Source organism: Seriola dumerili, unplaced genomic scaffold (assembly GCF_002260705.1).
Source record: "Seriola dumerili isolate Sdu_G_001 unplaced genomic scaffold, Sdu_1.0 BDQW01000149.1, whole genome shotgun sequence".
NCBI classification, from domain to species: Eukaryota; Metazoa; Chordata; class Actinopteri; order Carangiformes; family Carangidae; genus Seriola; species Seriola dumerili.
In genome coordinates this window covers 11,262,329-11,281,255 of record NW_019174404.1, presented here as the reverse complement: position 1 = coordinate 11,281,255, position 18,927 = coordinate 11,262,329, and the positions used below count along the sequence as shown (strand labels likewise).

General features: G+C 37.6%; 2 protein-coding genes and 1 long non-coding RNA gene across 4 annotated transcripts; all 3 read left to right on the top strand.

The window, feature by feature from the left end:
• The first annotated feature begins 471 nt into the window (after window positions 1-471).
• Window positions 472-2,543, top strand: LOC111226175. Its single transcript, XR_002665291.1, has 3 exons — window positions 472-543; window positions 2,148-2,233; window positions 2,466-2,543. It is a non-coding gene; the product is annotated as an uncharacterized LOC111226175 (long non-coding RNA).
• Window positions 2,544-5,586: 3,043 nt separating this feature from the next.
• LOC111225897 (NACHT, LRR and PYD domains-containing protein 3-like) lies at window positions 5,587-10,950 on the top strand. Its single transcript, XM_022750936.1, has 4 exons — window positions 5,587-5,951; window positions 8,812-9,465; window positions 9,587-9,753; window positions 10,921-10,950. Exons 1-4 carry the CDS (start codon window positions 5,657-5,659, stop codon window positions 10,948-10,950), a joined length of 1,146 nt encoding a protein of 381 aa, XP_022606657.1. The 5' UTR covers window positions 5,587-5,656.
• Window positions 6,787-17,511, top strand: LOC111226174 (NLR family CARD domain-containing protein 3-like). Of its 2 annotated transcripts, none has more exons than XM_022751283.1 (6): window positions 6,787-6,810; window positions 11,988-13,770; window positions 15,173-15,349; window positions 15,863-16,039; window positions 16,268-16,314; window positions 16,668-17,511. In XM_022751283.1, exons 2-6 carry the CDS (start codon window positions 12,299-12,301, stop codon window positions 17,192-17,194), a joined length of 2,400 nt encoding a protein of 799 aa, XP_022607004.1. In that variant the 5' UTR covers window positions 6,787-6,810; window positions 11,988-12,298; the 3' UTR covers window positions 17,195-17,511. The 2 variants fall into 2 exon arrangements, with proteins under 2 accessions (XP_022607004.1, XP_022607003.1); XM_022751282.1 differs by lacking the exon at window positions 6,787-6,810 and adding an exon at window positions 9,986-10,324.
• The last annotated feature ends 1,416 nt before the right edge of the window (window positions 17,512-18,927 follow it).

Sequence of the window (18,927 nt, the reverse complement as noted above, 5' to 3'; positions counted from 1 at the left end):
TGTGTTTCCATGAAAAGTGACCGGTCCAAGGATGGTCCTCCCAACTTCAGTGAAGGAGAACCAGGGTAAGATATTTTAGTACGTTAGGGTTCTGATACAGTAAGATTTGGAGTTATAGAGAAAAGAAACTAGATTACATCTTGAAACTCACCAATAATATGAGAAATATTAAGGTTTGACACTGTAAAAAACATTTTTACAATCTGTGTTGAAGCCCACTTGAGAGAGACACACCAGTCTCTCCTGCATTCAGCTATGTTTCCATGAAAAGTGACCGGTCCAGGGATGGTCCTCCCAACTTCAGTGAAGGAGAACCAGGGTAAGATATTTATTAATGTTGTGTGAGAAATATTATAAGTTCTACTCTGAGGCTCACCAATAATATGAGCGATATTAAGGTTCAATACTGTAAAAACATTTTTACAATCTGTTTTAAAGCCCACTTGAGCGAGACGGACCAGTCTCTCCTGCACTCAGCAACGTTTCCATGAAAAGTGACCGACTGAAGGACGACCCTCCCAATGTCAGTGAAGGAGAACCAGGGTAAGATATTTTAGTACGTTAGGGTTCTGATACAGTAAGATTTGGAGTTATAGAGAAAAGAAACTAGATTACATCTTGAAACTCACCAATAATATGAGAAATATTAAGGTTTGACACTGTAAAAAAGGCTTCAGTGAGACAGACTAGTCACTCCTGCACCTAGCAATGTTTCCATGAAAAGTGAGAGGCATGGTAGGAAAAACAATATGCGCATTCACTGTAAAAGTTAATACAAAAGTGAAGCATACCATTTGACATCAAATAAAGTATAGGATGTCCATCTTTGTTACATTAAATTATTTTTTTCATTTTTGTAGTAGCATTAGGATTATTCCTTTGAGCTGACACTAAACATATCAAATGCGCAGTATGAAGGAAAAATCTCTAAAAATCAATGCTATGGTAATCCTCAACAACAAACCCCAATGACAATGCAGAATCCTGCATTTTCCTGCCTGAGTGTTTTTCACCTTTCTTAGCTCATTGTCTGGACTTTGGTTGGGCTACTCCTGAGAGGAACAGCTTAGGAAAATTTAGGAAGAAAAGACTGTTGAAGTAATCTTCTATTGCTCAAGTTTAGTTTCAACACACATATGTCCATGTGTATAATGCGTGCAATATCATAACTGATCTCAAAATGTTAGAAGCTCAGTCAAGGAACGCTTGACAAGCACACTTTTGCTGTAGCAAGTCACCTACCAAAGAGCCCAGGATTATCCACAATGTGCAAATATAAAAAAAATAACCTCCCTTCTCTGCTTGTGTAGCGGTCTTGTAATCTCTGTGTGCGTTGTGTACTGTATTAATTGACGATGACCATTACTGTTGGCACTGGGTCTTTTATTTGGGACCTGGCAGAGGGGTCAACCACACAATTACACCCCGGCCTTCCTCTCTCACACACATCTGAAAAATGTAAAATAAAAAAATTTAAATAAAGTGCAGGTTAGCTAACATATGTAGCCTAACCATTTTATTAACACTAATAACAGAAAATACCGTCAACTTTTGATTAAAAAAAAAAGGACTTGCTCGACCATTCGGGAGCTATGAAAATAATACTTAAACCACTTCTTAGTATAAAAAACTTAAATAATTAATATAACAATTACGGAGCTCATAGCTCATGCACCTACCAGGGGAACAGCGAGGTCCACATTTGCTAACCCCCCCCGGGGTGCACAACCCTAAGCTACAGGGGTGCTGCCTTTAATGACCATGGGAAAGATCATGTGTGAGATGAGTTTGAGCAAGTAGAATCACTTACTACTCCGTTACACTTGACAAGCATAGACACAGTCACATCCATAAACATGACAGAAACTATAGATGCAAACGGCTGGTGGTCAAGCTAGCTTTCAGAGACAATACCCTACTGCTTCCACAAGAGGGCAGTAAATTACATGACGAATGCAACAGGTTATATGAGATTCTTTATGGGTAAGAGAGCTGTTCTATGCATCAGTAAAGAGAGATATACGGCTTCCCCCTTAGTATTTCTCTACTGATGTCTATTATTAGCACTGCGTGCCCTGTTCGCACTGATGGCACACCACTGACACAAACTGAGCACTGAACAGTGAAATGTTTTGTCTGTGTTGAAGCCGGACCCAGTCACAGAAACCAGTGCCCAGCAGAGTTACCAGGATCCAGTCTGAGGATGACCCACTTAACTTCACCAGAGATTCAGGTACGCAAACAAAGATACATTTGAAAAAGGAATTAAAATGTCATAACACTGGATGTTCGTAGTCACACTGTAATGCCATTTTCCTCTTTGGGCTTTAACTGAAGTTATAACACAATCTGATAATCACATGACACTCTATTTAGTAGCTGCCATCATTGTGTTCCAGAGTTTAAAATTACTACAGTGTTTCATTTGAAGTTTTTATGATTTCTATTGTATTTTCTCACTTTAGAGAAAGATGCCAAACACGAACTCAAAGCACACCTGAAGAGGAGAATCCTCGAAGATTATAAAGAGCAGAGTCAACATGAGAGTTACACAGATCTCTATAAGATAAAAACTGTCAAAGGAAAGGAGGATAAACAAACACTTGTAAAAAGCTACAATGAAATATTTAAATCTTTATTGAGAAACAAACGAACAGTGCTGATGAAAGGAGTGGCTGGTATTGGTAAAACATTTAAAACAAGGAAGTTCATGGTTGACTGGGCAAAAGGAAAATCCAACACAGACATAGACTTGATAGTGCAATTTGATTTCAGTGAGCTGAATTCAAGAAGAGACAAAGTTCAAAGTATGGAAGATCTGCTTAATCATTTCTTTAATGATATCAAGCAACAAAGAGTTCCCGCCTATGACAAGTATAACATAGCTTTCGTCCTTGATGGCCTGGAACAATGTCAACTTCATCTTGACTTTGAAAACAACAAGGACCTGAGTGATATAAAGGAGCGAGCCTCCATGGATGTGCTGCTAACAAACCTCATCAAGGGGAATTTGCTTCCCTCTTCTCGTCTCTGGATCATCTCTCAACCTTCAGGAGTCGACAAGATTCCTCCTGGATATATTCAGAGAGTGACAGAATGTCAAGGTAAGAAAGAGATTTGCAGTAACACTGACCTGTGTACAAACAAGACTGGGTCAAAATCTAGTATATGGCTATATAAACTAGATATAGGGCTATATATATATACTGTATATACACTATATGCCTATGGTCAAATCCTGATTTTATAAACGCAACGTCGTCCAACAAAATCACTAAACACATAAAAGACAACGACAGTGATGTGATTTCAGCTGTATTTAGTGTAAATTAATTCCAGACAGAAAGTTAGAAGAGACGGAATATCTTTCTTTTTTTAAGTTATTTTTCAGGCTTTTGCCTTTATTACAGTCATAGTGAGAGAGAGAGAGAGAGAGAGAGAGAGAGAGAGAGAGAGAGCAACACGCAGCAAAAGGGCAACAGTCTGGACTCAAACCCTGGCTGCCACAGCAAGGATTAAGCCCAAATTGCACGAACTCTACCAGGCGAGTCACTGGGGCGGCCTGAGACGGACTATCTGTCTTATTTTGTCTTTCACAAAGAGCATAGACGCCGTCTGGGATCCACAATAGTTTAGCCTTTATTTACTCACAAGTCCAGAACGCAACAGACATTTATTGGAGGCAGATCTTTATGTCAAACTCCCTCTGTTTGATATGTAGAATTGTTCATAGCGGTCGGTACAAAGCCTCATTACTGATGACTTCTCGTTCTCTCTCCCTTTTCTCTGCTCTGTGTGTCATTTGTTTAGTTATTCCTCTACCTTCTTTAGTAATAATAATATACGTAATGAAAGTAGTTTGCTGTAATGGAGGTGATGTTCAGTGTATTGGAAGAGCTCCTCAGCTTCCTTGCAGTTCCCGATCAGTCAGGAAACCAGAACTGCCTGTAACAAGAGCTGTAGCCCTTACCCGCCATGTCAGCATCCTTACACGATCCAGTCATGTACCAGGTTTATACGCAATCTGTTTGAAAAAAGTCTCTAAATCCAGTAACAATGTGTTAAGTTGGCAACACTGCGGGATGTAAACACCACATGATAGACCCTGTTTGCACCAGAAACTCCAACTCAGTCAAGAACCACACAACTGACCAGTGGTGAAAATATCATCAGTCAGTAACATTACAGATTACAGGGCTGGCCCTGCTGTTGCGGTCCAGCCAAAATTGACATATACACTGAAATTAGACAGAGTGTCTTCATGACAGTGGTCAGAGGATATGTCAGATATGGTAGAAAGCCCTCACATGTACTGCACACATCACAAAAGAAAGATTTATTACTTTATGATTCCATGGAATAGTTTTGTGGAGAATATTTTCTAAGTGCAGAATATCATAAGTCTATAATTTATTTGTAAACTCAAGCATTTCAGCAACACAAGACAATAAAATTAGGAGGTTTTCCGTCTCTTTTTTAGGATGAGGCGGCTGAATTTGACAAAACACCGTGCAAGATTATAGAAATGATGACACTAAATCAAAATGATACAACCATTGTCTAATAAGGCAATTTAAAGGGTTTTGAAGTCATAATGAATGGCTTTATTAATGGATAATAGTTTGGTTAATAAATTACAGTAGATTATTTTTAAGCCATTGCCAAGAACAATATTTGGGCTGCCAGGTAGAGAAGAATCCTTTTAGCATGTGTATAACATCAGCATGACTCTTATTTTGTCCTTTGAGTTAAGTTTTAAATTCTTAATGAAGACCCAATAAAGTGCACCTTTTGACCACTTGTCTTCAGTAAAAGGGACCAAACACAAATGTCGTGTTAGAGGATGACCCAGCCAGTTAGCAAAACATTTATTAACCATTGACAAAGCTACTAGTTACAACTTCTAGAACCTTATACAGAAGGTATCATTATAAAGTGGTACCTAATTATAAAATATAATTTTCTATGTTAATACAGTTTGCTATGTTGTGTTGTAAGATAAATTTCTTGAATTGTAATTTATCAATGGAGAAATAGATATAACTTCGAGCACTGGTTCTAAAAATTGTCTCTATTTACAAACAATGAAAAAGACTATGTAACTTTAAGGTGGTGTCCTGCTGAAAATGTTGAAAATTAACAAACAACAGGGAAACAGGGGAAATACTCAGCAAGGCAACACATACTTATACTGCATTGTATAGATGCTTTTACTTCACTGAAAAGTCCAAAATGACTGCCATTACAACATAGCTCCTTCTTTGAAGTCTCTGAATAATTTGCACTATATTTTCTCACTTTAGAGAAAGATGCCAAAGACAAACTCAGAGCACACCTGAAGAAGAGAATCCTCAAAGATTATAAAGATGAAGAGAGTCAACATGAGAGTCACACAGACCTCTATGAGATAACAACTCTCAAAGACAAGGAGGATAAACAAACACTTGAAAAAGTAAAAAGCAAAGAAATATTTGGATCTTCACAGAAAAACCAAGTCCGAACAGTGCTGATGGAAGGAGTGGCTGGTATTGGTAAAACATTTAAATCAAGGAAGTTCATGGTTGACTGGGCAAAACAAAGATCCAACACAGACATAGACTTGATAGTACCATTTGATTTCAGTGACCTGAATTCAAGAAGAGACAAAGTTCAAAGTATGGAAGATCTGCTTAATCATTTCTTTAATGATATCAAGCAACAAAGAGTTCCCGCCTATGACAAGTATAACATAGCTTTCGTCCTTGATGGCCTGGAACAATGTCAACTTCATCTTGACTTTGAAAACAACAAGGACCTGAGTGATATAAAGGAGCGAGCCTCCATGGATGTGCTGCTAACAAACCTCATCAAGGGGAATTTGCTTCCCTCTTCTCGTCTCTGGATCATCTCTCAACCTTCAGGAGTCGACAAGATTCCTCCTGGATATATTCAGAGAGTGACAGAATGTCAAGGTAAAAAACAAGGACATTTTCATAGGTTATACTAGATTATGTGATCTCTATGTCATCATTTTTATTACACTGATCATTTTAAAATCCGGTATAATATGTGGAACATTTTCTATTTATTCAGAGACCTTGAAGCGCCGACAGCAGCTGGTATCAAGCCTGAAGGAAAGATTTAGTAGAGAAATCACTCAAGTTGAAGACACCAGTCATCCTAACCAGACGAACACAGAACACATCATTAGAAAAGTCAGCACAGACGAGGTCAATGATGAAGACAAAGATGGGCAGACTGTGCCAAAATCAGTCACAAAAGTCATTGAAATATCTGAAATCTTCAAAAATGAAACAGAAAAAACAATCAGAACTGTGCTGACTATCGGAGAAGCTGATATTGGAAAATCCTTCCATGTGCAAAAATTCATCAAAGTGTGGGCTGAAAATAAGAGTTCCTATTATACTCGGTTCACAGATTCACTAAACGCCATCAGGGGAAGAGCCAAAGATGAGGAACTTATATTTCCACTTACCTTCTCTAAGCTTAAGTTGATAAAAGAGAGAAATGTCAGTTTGGTGGGACTTCTTAATCATTTCTTCGAGGAAACCAAAGAATATGTCATATCTAACTATGCACATTTCAGAGTTTTATTTGTCTTGGATGGATTGGACACTTCTGAACTTCCTCTTGACTTCAACAACAGCGATGTCTTGACAGATGTCAGAGAGCCAGCCTCAGTGGATGTGCTACTGACAAACCTCATCAAAGGAAACCTGCTTCCTTCTGCCAAGCTCTGGATAACCTCCAGACCTTCATCTGCTAAACATCTACCTGAAGACTCATTTGACAAGGTGACAGAAATACGAGGTAAGCTCATAAAAACTTCATAAGGTTAGAGTCACACCCAAGCATGTTTACAGAAGTGCTGGGCTATATTTACTTAATTCATTTTAATTGAATATTTATTTTTTCATGCTGAGTAAAATGTCTATGTCATGAATATTAAGTTTTTGTAAAGTACCTAAGAGGTTTATTTTCACTCAAAAAGAAATGTAGATGATAGCTGTCTTCATTAGCTGTCTTGAGTCACAAGACTTGTGCAGATCAAGCTGGTTGACTTCCTGTTGGCTCCTTCACACTGGAATGGGAGAAAATCATTTAATCATATGGCTCTTCTCGACATTCCAAATATTTTTGGACCGAATGGGGATCCACAATACATTAACTTTTATTAACTTCCAACTGCAGAACGTAACAGACGTTTATTAGAGGAAGGTTTTTATGTCTAACTCCCTCTGTTTGATATGTAGAATTGGTCATAGCAGTTAGTGCGAAGCCTCGTTACAAATGACTTCTCTCTCTCCCTCCCTTTCTCTCTGCTCGATGTGTCTTATGTTTAGTTATTCCTCTGCCTCCTTTATTAATTATGATACATGTGATGACAGTAGTTTATTTTCCATAATGGAAGCGAGGTTCAGTGTATTGAAAGAGCTCCTCTGCAGTTCCCAAGCAGCTGGGAAACCAGAGTAGCTCGGAAGCCAGCCCTATATCCATCATGATTCCATGGAAGAGTTTTGTGAAGAATATTTTATAAGTGCAGAATATCACATAAGTCTATAATTATTTGTACACTTGAGCATTTCAGCAACATAAACCAAAACAATTAAGATGTTTTCTGTCTTTTATTATTTAGGATGAGGCGGCTGAATTTGACAGAACAAAATGGAAGATTATAGAGATGATGACACAAAATCATAATGATACTACCACTGTCTAATAAGGCTATTTAAATGGTTTTGAAGGCATGATGAATGGCTTTAATAACGGATAATAGTTTGGTTAATAATTTGATTATGTACNTAGAAAGCCCTCACATGTACTGCACACATCACAAAAGAAATATTTATTACTTTATGATTCCATGGAATAGTTTTGTGGAAAATATTTTATAAGTGCACAATATCACATAAGTCTATAATTATTTGTACACTTGAGCATTTCAGCAACATAAACCAAAACAATTAAGATGTTTTCTGTCTTTTATTATTTAGGATGAGGCGGCTGAATTTGACAGAACAAAATGGAAGATTAGAGATGATGACACAAAATCATAATGATACTACCACTGTCTAATAAGGCTATTTAAATGGTTTTGAAGGCATAATGAATGGCTTTTTTAACGATAATAGTTTGGTTAATAATTTGATTATATAGTCGATCATTTTTAAGCCATTGCCAAGAACAATATTTGGGCTGCCACGTAGAGAAGAATCCCTTTAGCATGTGTGTATCATCAGCATGACGCTTATTTTGTCCTTTGAGTTGGGTCTTTTATTCTTAATAAAGACCAAGTGCACCTTTTGACCACTTGTCTTCTGTAAAAAAAAGACCAAAAGCAAGTGTCATGTTAGAGGATGAATCAGCCAGTTTTTCAGAACTTAGTAACCCAAATGTTTTTTCTAATTTATGCTTTAAATTTGATCTATAACACATTAGTAAAACATTTATTAACCTTTAACAAAGCTACTAGTTACAGCTACTAGAACCTTCATAGAGTAGGCATAAGTATTAAGTGGTAACTTAAAACATATCATTTTCTACATTAATACAGTTTGCTTTATTAATATAAGCACATCAAAGAAACTCCATTGCACAGTATGTCTGATTTTCAGGGAATGGCCTGAGTTCAGGGTTAACAATTTTCAAATCTAAAGAGAGAGCACTGGATCTAAAAATGTATTTATTTTTTGCTTACACTGCATTATCTAGATGCCGTCACTTCACTCCAGAGTGCAAAATTACTGTGATTACAACATAACTCCTTCTTTGAAGTCTCTAAACAATTTCTACAATATTTTCTCACTTTAGAGACTGAAGAGGCCATTAAACAGAGACTCAGAAAACACCTGCAGAGGAGAATTGTCAAGGATTATGAAGATGAAGAGAGTAAACAGGAGAGTCACACAGACCTCTACGAGATAAAAACTCTCAAAGACACAGAAGATAAAAAAACACTTGAAAAAGTAAAAAGCAAAGAAATATTTGGATCTTCACAGAAAAACAAAGTCCGAACAGTGCTGATGGAAGGAGTGGCTGGTATTGGTAAAACATTTAAATCAAGGAAGTTCATGGTTGACTGGGCAAAACAAAGATCCAACACAGACATAGACTTGATAGTACCATTTGATTTCAGTGACCTGAATTCAAGAAGAGACAAAGTTCAAAGTATGGAAGATCTGCTTAATCATTTCTTTAATGATATCAAGCAACAAAGAGTTCCCGCCTATGACAAGTATAACATAGCTTTCGTCCTTGATGGCCTGGAACAATGTCAACTTCATCTTGACTTTGAAAACAACAAGGACCTGAGTGATATAAAGGAGCGAGCCTCCATGGATGTGCTGCTAACAAACCTCATCAAGGGGAATTTGCTTCCCTCTTCTCATCTCTGGATCATCTCTCGACCTTCAGGAGTCGACAAGATTCCTCCTGGATATATTCAGAGAGTGACAGAATGTCAAGGTAAAATACAAGGACATTTTCATAGGTTATACTAGATTGTGTGATCTGTATGTCATCATTTTTATTACACTGATAATTTTAAAAAGTGGTATAATATGTTGAACATTTTCTACTTATTCAGAGACCTCAAAGCGCCGACAGCAGCTGGTATCAAGCCTGAGAGAAAGATTTAGTAGAGAAATCACTCAAGTTGAAGACACCAGTCATCCTAACCAGAAGAACACAGAACACATCATTAGAAAAGTCAGCACAGACGAGGTCAATGATGAAGACAAAGATGGGCAGACTGTGCCAAAATCAGTCATAAAAGTCATTGAAATATCTGAAATCTTCAAAAATGAAAACAGAAAAACAATCAGAACTGTGCTGACTATCGGAGAAGCTGATATTGGAAAATCCTTCCATGTGCAAAAATTCATCAAAGTGTGGGCTGAAAATAAGAGTTCATTTTTCACTTGGTTGAAAGATTCAGCAAATGCCATCAGGGGAAGAGCCAAAGATGAGGAACTTATATTTCCACTTACCTTCTCTAAGCTTAAGTTGATAAAAGAGAGAAAAGTCAGTTTGGTGGGACTTCTTAATCATTTCTTCGAGGAAACCAAAGAATATGTCATATCTAACTATGCACATTTCAGAGTTTTATTTGTCTTGGATGGATTGGACACTTCTGAACTTCCTCTTGACTTCAACAACAGCGATGTCTTGACAGATGTCAGAAAGCCAGCCTCAGTGGATGTGCTACTGACAAACCTCATCAAAGGAAACCTGCTTCCTTCTGCCCAGCTCTGGATAACCTCCAGACCTTCATCTGCTAAACATCTACCTGAAGACTCATTTGACAAGGTGACAGAAATACGAGGTAAGCTCATAAAAACTTCATAAGTAAGGGTAGAGTCAACCCCAAGCATGTTTACAGAAGTGCTGGGCTATATTTACTTTATTTTATTTGAATATTTTTTTGTCATGCTGAGTTATACGTCTATGTCAGGTAAATGACGTTTTTGTAAAGTACCTAAGAAGTGTATTCTCACTCAGAAACAAATGTAGATGATAGCTGGCTTCATTAGCTGTCTTGAGTCACAACAGACCAAGACTTGTGCTGGTCAAGCTGGTTGACTTCCTGTTGGCTCCTTCACACCAGAATAATTTAATTTAATCATATTGCTTTTCTTGACATTCCAAATATTTTTGGCCTGAATAGATCAAATTCCCTCCTCTCTGCTTGGTGTGTTATGTTTAGTTATTCCTCTTCCTTCTTTAGTAATAATGATACATGTAATGAAAGTAGGCCTGCATGATACGAGGAAAAATTGCAATGTGCAATAACATTGTTCAATATTGCAATGACTAAACAAATATTGAAGTGTGCACATACAGTTTTGTTTGAAGCTGAATGAAAAACACAGACAAAGGTCACTATCACTAATGTCCTCCATCCTCCTCCCTCTGCTGCAGGTAATGCTGCTGAGAGGGGGAGGCTGCTGATGTTTATACCTGCAAGCAGTTTATATCTCTAAATCTAATGACAATGTGCTAAGTTGGCAACACTGCAGACTGTAAACACCTCCCTTATAGAAACTGCACCAGAATCTCCAACTCAGTGACAAGGCACTCGGCTGACCAATGGTGGAAATATCATCAGTCAGTCAGTCAGCCAGACACCAACATCCCAGATTACAGGGCCAGCCCCGCTGTTGAGGTCCAGCCAAGATATTAATCTTCATATTCAGAGTAATTCAGTAATTACTTATTAGTGAATTAATCTATTTTCAGGTCATTCTTGATTCAATACTCACTTACTTTTCTTGGTAATCCCTCAGGACTGTGTGTACCTTATTGCACAGTGTTACCAGACAAACAATAATAAACTTGGAGCCATTCATGTCTCTGCCTTCCACACACAGCCCATGTCACAGGGTAACTACACGAGCTCTCTCTCTGACATAGTTTAGTGAGTCTAATTAAGTCTAATTTAGTTTAGATTAGTGTTACCCCAGAACTAAATGGACTCTTACTAAAAATGCCTTTAATAAGACATATTAAAACACTAAAATTAATAATACGTAACAATGGAGCATCACCAGCACGAGTGTGCACTCAGGAGCACCCTCACATGTGTGACAGGCTTGTGAGCCAGTGAAAAACAGAAGCATAATTTTACCTGTTTACATTTGATACCATATTATATCTTTACAATTGTATTGGGAATGGTGCAAATTAGTGCTTTAATGAGTAAACCATTAAGTGTGAAAACAGCCTAATTCAGGATAGTAAATGAAGACAGGAGAAATATCATGACAGTCATATTCAGCCACTTCTTTAGCAGATTCTTAACAAAAGAGAATGTGCTGCACAATTCAACAAAGGGTTCAGATGTGGGACCACTACCGTGGCTTATGTCACTCTTTGGACAAACCTTGCTTCTCTTTTAGTTGGAGAGTGTGTATTTAAACAAATGTAAAATATATCATGTAATCCTATGTACTATGATAATTTATGATCATTTTTATATTTTCTTACAGAGAAGCCTGATATCACCAGTCAACGCAACCTCAAATCTCAGCTGAAGGAGCAATTTGCCCGGGTGTCTGAGGGGATTGATAGGCAGAAAACATCTGCTCTTCTGAATGAGATCTACACAGATCTCTACATCATAGAGGGGGAGAGGGGAGAAGTCAATGCTCAGCATGAGTCCAGACAGGTTCAAGAGGCGAAATACAAACCAGAAGAAACACCAATTAAATATCATGACATCTTCAAATCGGGAGAAAATAAACCCATTAGAACTGTGCTAACTATTGGAGTGGCGGGCATTGGAAAAACATTTGCATCAATGAAGTACATGCTGGACTGGGCGGAGGGTACAGCCAATGAAGACATATATTTCACATTTCCACTTCCATTCCGGGAGCTGAACTTGAGAAAAGAGGGCGAACACAGTTTTGAGGAACTTCTTCATCAATTCTTTCCCACTATGAAGAAATCAGAAATAAAGGACTATGACAAGTATCAAATTCTGATTGTCCTGGATGGCTTGGATGAATGTCGCCTTGATCTTAACTTCAGTGAATGTGTGGATTGGACAGATGTGAGAGAGGTAACTTCAGTAAGTGTTCTGCTAGCAAACCTTATCAAAGGAAACTTGCTTCCTAAAGCTCAAATCTGGATCACATCCCGACCTGCCATATCCAATATTATCCCTGCTGATAAAGTTGCCCGGGTTACAGAGGTCCGAGGATTCAATGATGACCAGAAGGAGGAGTACTTCAGGAAGAGATTTAGTGATAAGGATAAGGATTTGGCAGAGAAAATCTTGTCACATGTCAAGAAATCAAGAAGCCTTTATATCATGTGTCACATCCCAGTCTTCTGTTGGATCACTTCACAAGTTCTGGAGGACTTATTTAAACTACCCCCAGAAAAAGAAGAAGAAGAAGAGAAGATGCCCAAGACTCTGACTGACATGTACATACACTTTCTTTTGCTGCAATGCAGACAGGCTAATGTGAAGTATGGAGAAGAGGGGACAAGTGAGAGTTCTGAAGCAGATTCATGCTGGAATACAAGGAACAAGGAAACAGTCCTATCTTTAGGAAAACTGGCTTTCGAGGAACTAGAGAAAGGAAACCTTCTCTTCACCGAAGAAAACCTGGCAGACTGCGGTACTAACATAGAAAAAACTGCGGTTTTCTCAGGGTTGTTCACTCAGGTCAAACGAGAAGAATGTGGGCTGTACCAGAAGAAGTTTTTCTGTTTTGTCCATCTGAGCATTCAAGAGTTTCTGGCAGCTTTTTATGTCTCTCACACATTCAGTAACAAATGTGAAAATCTGCTTGCAGACTCTCCTGCATCAGACTTCTACAAGACAGCAGTGGACAAGGCTTTAGATAGCAAAAATGGAGACTGGGATCTGTTTCTCCGCTTCCTGCTTGGTCTCTCTCTGGAGACTAATCAAAATCTACTGCAAGAGGTGCTGAAAAAGACAGAAAATAACAAGGCGACAAACAAAGAAACAATTAAGTACATCAAAGGGAAGATCAATGAAGAGATCAGTGATGCAGATAAAAAGATCAATCTTTTCCACTGTTTGAATGAGCTGAATGATCATTCTCTTGTTAAAGAAGTCAAAAAGAAACTACGGTCTCAAAGGTTTGAAAATTTTTCTGCCTCCCAGTGGTCGGCTCTGACCTTTGTGCTGCTGATGTCAGATGAAAATCTTGATGTGTTTGATCTGAAAAAGTACCTGAAATCAGAGAAAGTTCTTCTGGGAATGTTGCCAGTGGTCAAATTCTCCAAAACTACTTCGTAAGTACTTAAAAAAATTATTATTCTTGCAAATATGATTTTATTATCTTGCTATTAACAACAAAATCTAAATCTACTTATTTCAGGATTCTTGATCTATCATTAGGCTTGTTGTGTTGTTGCCAGCACTGGCACCCACCAAAATAAACCAAACAACCCTTTATAACTACCTCACCCTAGTAACCACCATACACCTCTGTCTTTATTATCATCAACATGCTAATCAACAAATAGCTCACAACATTTTAAGCTAACTAGCATGTTGTCAACACTGGTATCATAAGGCCTAATCCACCAAACTAAACAAACATGCCTCCTCAGCTACCTCATACTTCAAATCAACAGAAAATACACTGCTAGCATGTGAGGAAGCAGATTTTTTTTTTCTTTGGCGTATGTGCCCAGCGAGCAAATTTTGTAGGAATAAAGGGTATGCAATCTTTGAACGCAGCATCCAGTTCTCCTTAATACATGCATGGACAAAACTGATTTGCCTATATCTTAGTTGTTTTCGCTTATATGCCATTTGTCCTGCATTCTCTATGGTACCGTAAGCTCTTCAAATACACAACATGCTCTGTTTCTACCCACAAGTTACACATTTTCCAGCCCCTTCCTTCAGCAGCTACACATCATTCAAAAGTGCTGCCTGTTCACCCCCTCAATACAATGTTTCCTTTTTGAATCTGGTGAGTTTACTTCCAAACACTTGCTCTTCTAAACACTACTTCAAGACACTTAAGCACTTGTCTCCAGGTAAACCCCCCTTGATAGGGCTTGGTTTATAGAATGTGCTGAAGTGAAGCTATACCTTAAGACAAAGAACATGTTGGGTCCTTTACTAACCTTATCCCAAGATTTTTTGTCATAAATTAATCCTAGCATCAATCTAATCCTGCCTGCCTCACAAGTCCCTCCAGCCAAGTTTCTTATTTTATACGTTTTCCAAATTCACCACCTGACTCTGCTTTGCCAAAGAAAGCAATTCAATTCAATTCTATATGTATGTATGTATATATATATATATATATATGAGAAAGCAATGAGCAAGCACTTGGTGACAGTGGAGAGGAAGAACTCCCTTTTAAGGAATCATCTTCATCATCACTAAGTATCAGTATATGGCTTAATAACTTGATCAAAAAAGAAGTCAGGTGCCATGTTGGCTCGCAAAATTGCGCAACATCTACATTAGAAATCTTCTGCCATTTTTCTGCAAAATTGGGCAAGCTACAGTATAATTACACACCACAGCCAAATAAGTGCAACAACACTAACATGATCCCTCACTGTCTTCCCATTTACCATAATCCCAAAGCCAAAGAATTAAAAGCAGTTAGCCAGTGCAACAGTGCACAGCTGATGTGTCCGGCAAGATTTCTGATTACAAATCTTTTTACAGGCTGAGTTGGTGCGAGCTCACTGAGGAGTCCTGCAAAGGTCTAACATCCTCAGTCCTCAAGGCTGCATCCTCTAACCTCACAAATCTGGACCTGAGTCATAATGACCTGCTGGATTCAGGTGTGGAGCTACTTGGCGAAGGCCTAAAGAGTGTACATTGTAAACTGGAGATTCTCAAGTAAGTGTATATTTCATTTACTATGCATTTTTAACAACAGAAAACCCACACAATATCACAAACAGGGTTGGGGGTTGTAATGTATAAAAATGCAAAGTGGTTCTACTACGTCCTTAAATTTGCACATTGACCATATGTGGTCGAGCCATATACTAGGTTTTGACCTAGTTTTGTTTGCCATTTGTACTGTATACTGTCCTGATATAAAAATCTATGGGAAATTACACCGTCCTTCACATTGTAGTTTACGTGTGTTTCCTTTGTTTTCATAATCAGGACACATACTTAAGCACTTAGTCAGCATTAAGGCCTGGTCACACATTAGACTGCAGTAGTCTAGATAATTCATGGAAATGCAGTGACAGAATTTAAAGCAAATTGTTCAAAATGTATAAACAACAACCTGTCAGGAAATAAACACTTTCATTTGTGATGTCATAACCAGAAACATAAACACCTGTGTGTGTGTGTGTGTGTGTGTGTGTGTGTGTGTGTGTGCGTGTGCGTGTGTAGGCTGTCAGGTTGTCAGGTGACAGAGAAAGGCTGCTCTGTCCTAGCCTCTGCTATCAAGTCCAACACAGCTTCTCACCTGAAACATCTGGATCTCAGTTACAATCACCCAGGAGACAACGGGGAAAAGGAGCTCTCTGCTATACGTGATGATTCAAATATGAAGCTGATGACACTGTGGTATGTTAAGATATCAGGATGTACTACTATACATCTACACACCAAATCTAATAGAAGAAGAAATCATGAATCACTTTGCTGATTTGATTCATTTTGTTCAGTTCAGTTCAGTTCAAAGATTCATACTTACTGACTAGTTAAATATAAGCTAAGTGGTTAAATCGCTTAATCTGTACTTAAATTGAAAATTCCAGTTAGTGACAGTACCACTATCTTCCTTTTGTTTAGTTTGGACCATTGTGGAGCGCATCGGTTAAAGCCAGGACTGAAGAAATGTAAGTCTTTTTCTGGAACTGACTTCCAGTATTTTATTACTTCAGTATATCGTCATGCCTGATAGTTTTGAAATGATGATCAGATAATATGCCTGTCGCCAAATGTCACTGGTAGTACAGGTTGTAATAATGTATACTTTTTACCATGAGACATCTTTGACTATTTGTAAAAGTTGTTGCTATTTTTTTTCAAGTTTTCAATCAAGTTTAAAATTACAAATAAAATTCATATCTACTCTTCTTTTAGATATCATCTTCATTTGTGTTGTTTGGCATGCTTAAATGTTTTGTAGTCTTTTAACTGCACAAAAACCACTTAACACACTGAATTATGTGTTGTTTGTATCTGTTAGATGTTGCAGACCTGAGGTTCAATGAGGACACAGCAAGCAGGAGGCTTGTTCTTTGTGAAGGGAACAGAAAAATCAAAACTGTACACAAGGTGGAGGAGAAGGTTGCACGACCTGAAAACGACGAAAGGTTTAAGAGGACTCAGGTGTTTTGTGAGGAGGGTCTGCAAGGTCTCTGCTACTGGGAGGTGGAGTGGAAAGGAATGGTTGGCATTGCAGTGTCATATAGAGAGGTGGGTAGGAAATGGGACAGAAATAGTGGCCTAGGATGCAATAACATGTCCTGGAGTCTGCTCTGCTCAGGCATTGGATACACTGCCATACATGGAAATACATCCGAACAAATTCAACTGTCTCCTTGCCAAAAAATAGCAGTGTTTCTGGATTGGGATGGTGGCTCTCTGAGTTATTACAGTGTCACATCAGGAGAGCTGAGCCTCATACACACCTTCCATGCCAAATTCACAAAACCACTCTTCCCAGGCTTCTGGTTTAAGAGAGGCACTGTGACTTTGTGTGAGATAGAGTGAACACCTCTGAGATGGGAAAAAGTGATTGACTTGATGTTCTACTTGACATTTTGATAGATTAGCAAACTGCATCATTTCAGTACCATAATATGAAACATTACTATGTTGTGTTGTTTTTCTTTAATGTTCACACTATAAGTCAATATTAACATTGCAAAGGAAGAAATGAAGTGAAACCACTGACTGTTATATTAACAATATGATGATTGTGAAAATAAATACAAACTGTTGTAAAACATCAAGCTGTGAAATGAAAAACTGTCTTTTTATGCAAAATGTTTATATCATTGTCAACATTAAGTTTTCACAAATGTTTACTTACAATGTACATTGTGTTCACAATATTAATCATTCTGATACTTCAGGTGGCATCAAGCTCCTCTATGGCTAGTTGCTTTGTGAGCTGATAAAACCTGTGTACACGGTTTGTGATACACTTAATGTTTTTTACTTTATTGTTTGCCTAAATTGATGAAAGTATTAATGATTTCCTTAAACTAGTCTAGTGTTTTTTTCTACAAATGTTTTTCTACTAAATGTTCAAAGAAAATAGTTTCATTTACATTTTAATCTATTTCATGTTTAAATGTGCACACGTGGGTTAGACTGTAAGAACCCACAGTCTGTTTATAGAGAACCACTCTATTACAGCCATAATAAATTGTCACAATTTTATTTTTGTTTTTATGTAATGTTGGACATGGCTGCCAGGGGGGATTTCATTTTGGATTATCTATGTGCACTCATTGGTACATTTACAAATACTATGTAAAATATATTAAAGGTTGAAACATGCAGACTAATGACATTCTTCTTTATAGTTATTTTTACCAAATTATATCGTTATGCCTGTAAAATAAAACTGCTTTTTATTCAACTGAACTGATCTGTATGTGTGTATAGTATATACATTGATACATATATGTAGGTAAGTGTATACATAACTATATATTTAATTTGCAAAAAGTTTTTTTTCTTCCCCATTTCTGTTACTGAAGTCTGTTTTTCTTATCCTACTTTCTTCCATTTTGTTGCCAATTTGATTTTTATTACAATTTAATTCAATTTTGTCTTATTTTTTTACTAATTTTGTCTTATTGTGTGTACAATTGACAGACAGCACAATGACATTGTGCCATGATTCATTTACCTTTCCTTCCAGACGGAGGGAAAAAAGTGCTGAGAGTTGTACCATGTTATGTAGAGAAAGCCTGGTCAATAGAGAGAAATAAATGGGTGAGTGAATGCAGATGCATGTTCAGTCTCCAGATCACGCACACACACACACAGCTTTTGGGCTAATAAATTAGTGTGCACTGACTCATTCACTCTGACCTACTGCTGTATCAGAGAAATGTCCTTATTGTAGGTTAATGGCTGTAATGGAGAAGCGTTTACATTTCCACCTTTTCCATTTACCTAGATTTTAATGCATTTCTTACACACTCATAGGTTGTTATTACAGAGTTAGTAGTGGGGAGGTTTGACATATCACTAACATATGATCAAAAGTGCAGACCTGTTCAGATGACAGAAAGGTGCATTAGAAAGGGTCTTATCCATGATGCCATGAAGCAATGAGAAATCAAAGGAAATATTCCTGTGTCTGTAATTATCAATGATAACTTACAAGAGGCTATATGAAGTTATAAAAAGTTATAAACTGCTCCAAAACTGAATCATATTAAATTGGATGGCAATCAGCAGAATTTGTCAGCTACAATAGAGGTTTT

What these genes read in the sequence shown, in the direction of transcription:
- LOC111225897 (XM_022750936.1), top strand. Translation starts at nt 5,657, where the DNA reads ATGGAAGATCTGCTTAATCATTTCTTTAATGATATCAAGCAACAAAGA. An exon ending in GAGAGTGACAGAATGTCAAG is followed by an intron (nt 5,952 to 8,811) that starts GTAAAAAACAAG and finishes TTCTCACTTTAG; the next exon opens with AGACTGAAGAGGCCATTAAA. An exon ending in AAGACAAAGATGGGCAGACT is followed by an intron (nt 9,754 to 10,920) that starts GTGCCAAAATCA and finishes CCTCTGCTGCAG; the next exon opens with GTAATGCTGCTGAGAGGGGG.
- LOC111226174 (XM_022751283.1), top strand. Translation starts at nt 12,299, where the DNA reads ATGAAGTACATGCTGGACTGGGCGGAGGGTACAGCCAATGAAGACATA. An exon ending in TGTAAACTGGAGATTCTCAA is followed by an intron (nt 15,350 to 15,862) that starts GTAAGTGTATAT and finishes GTGCGTGTGTAG; the next exon opens with GCTGTCAGGTTGTCAGGTGA. An exon ending in ATGAAGCTGATGACACTGTG is followed by an intron (nt 16,040 to 16,267) that starts GTATGTTAAGAT and finishes CCTTTTGTTTAG; the next exon opens with TTTGGACCATTGTGGAGCGC.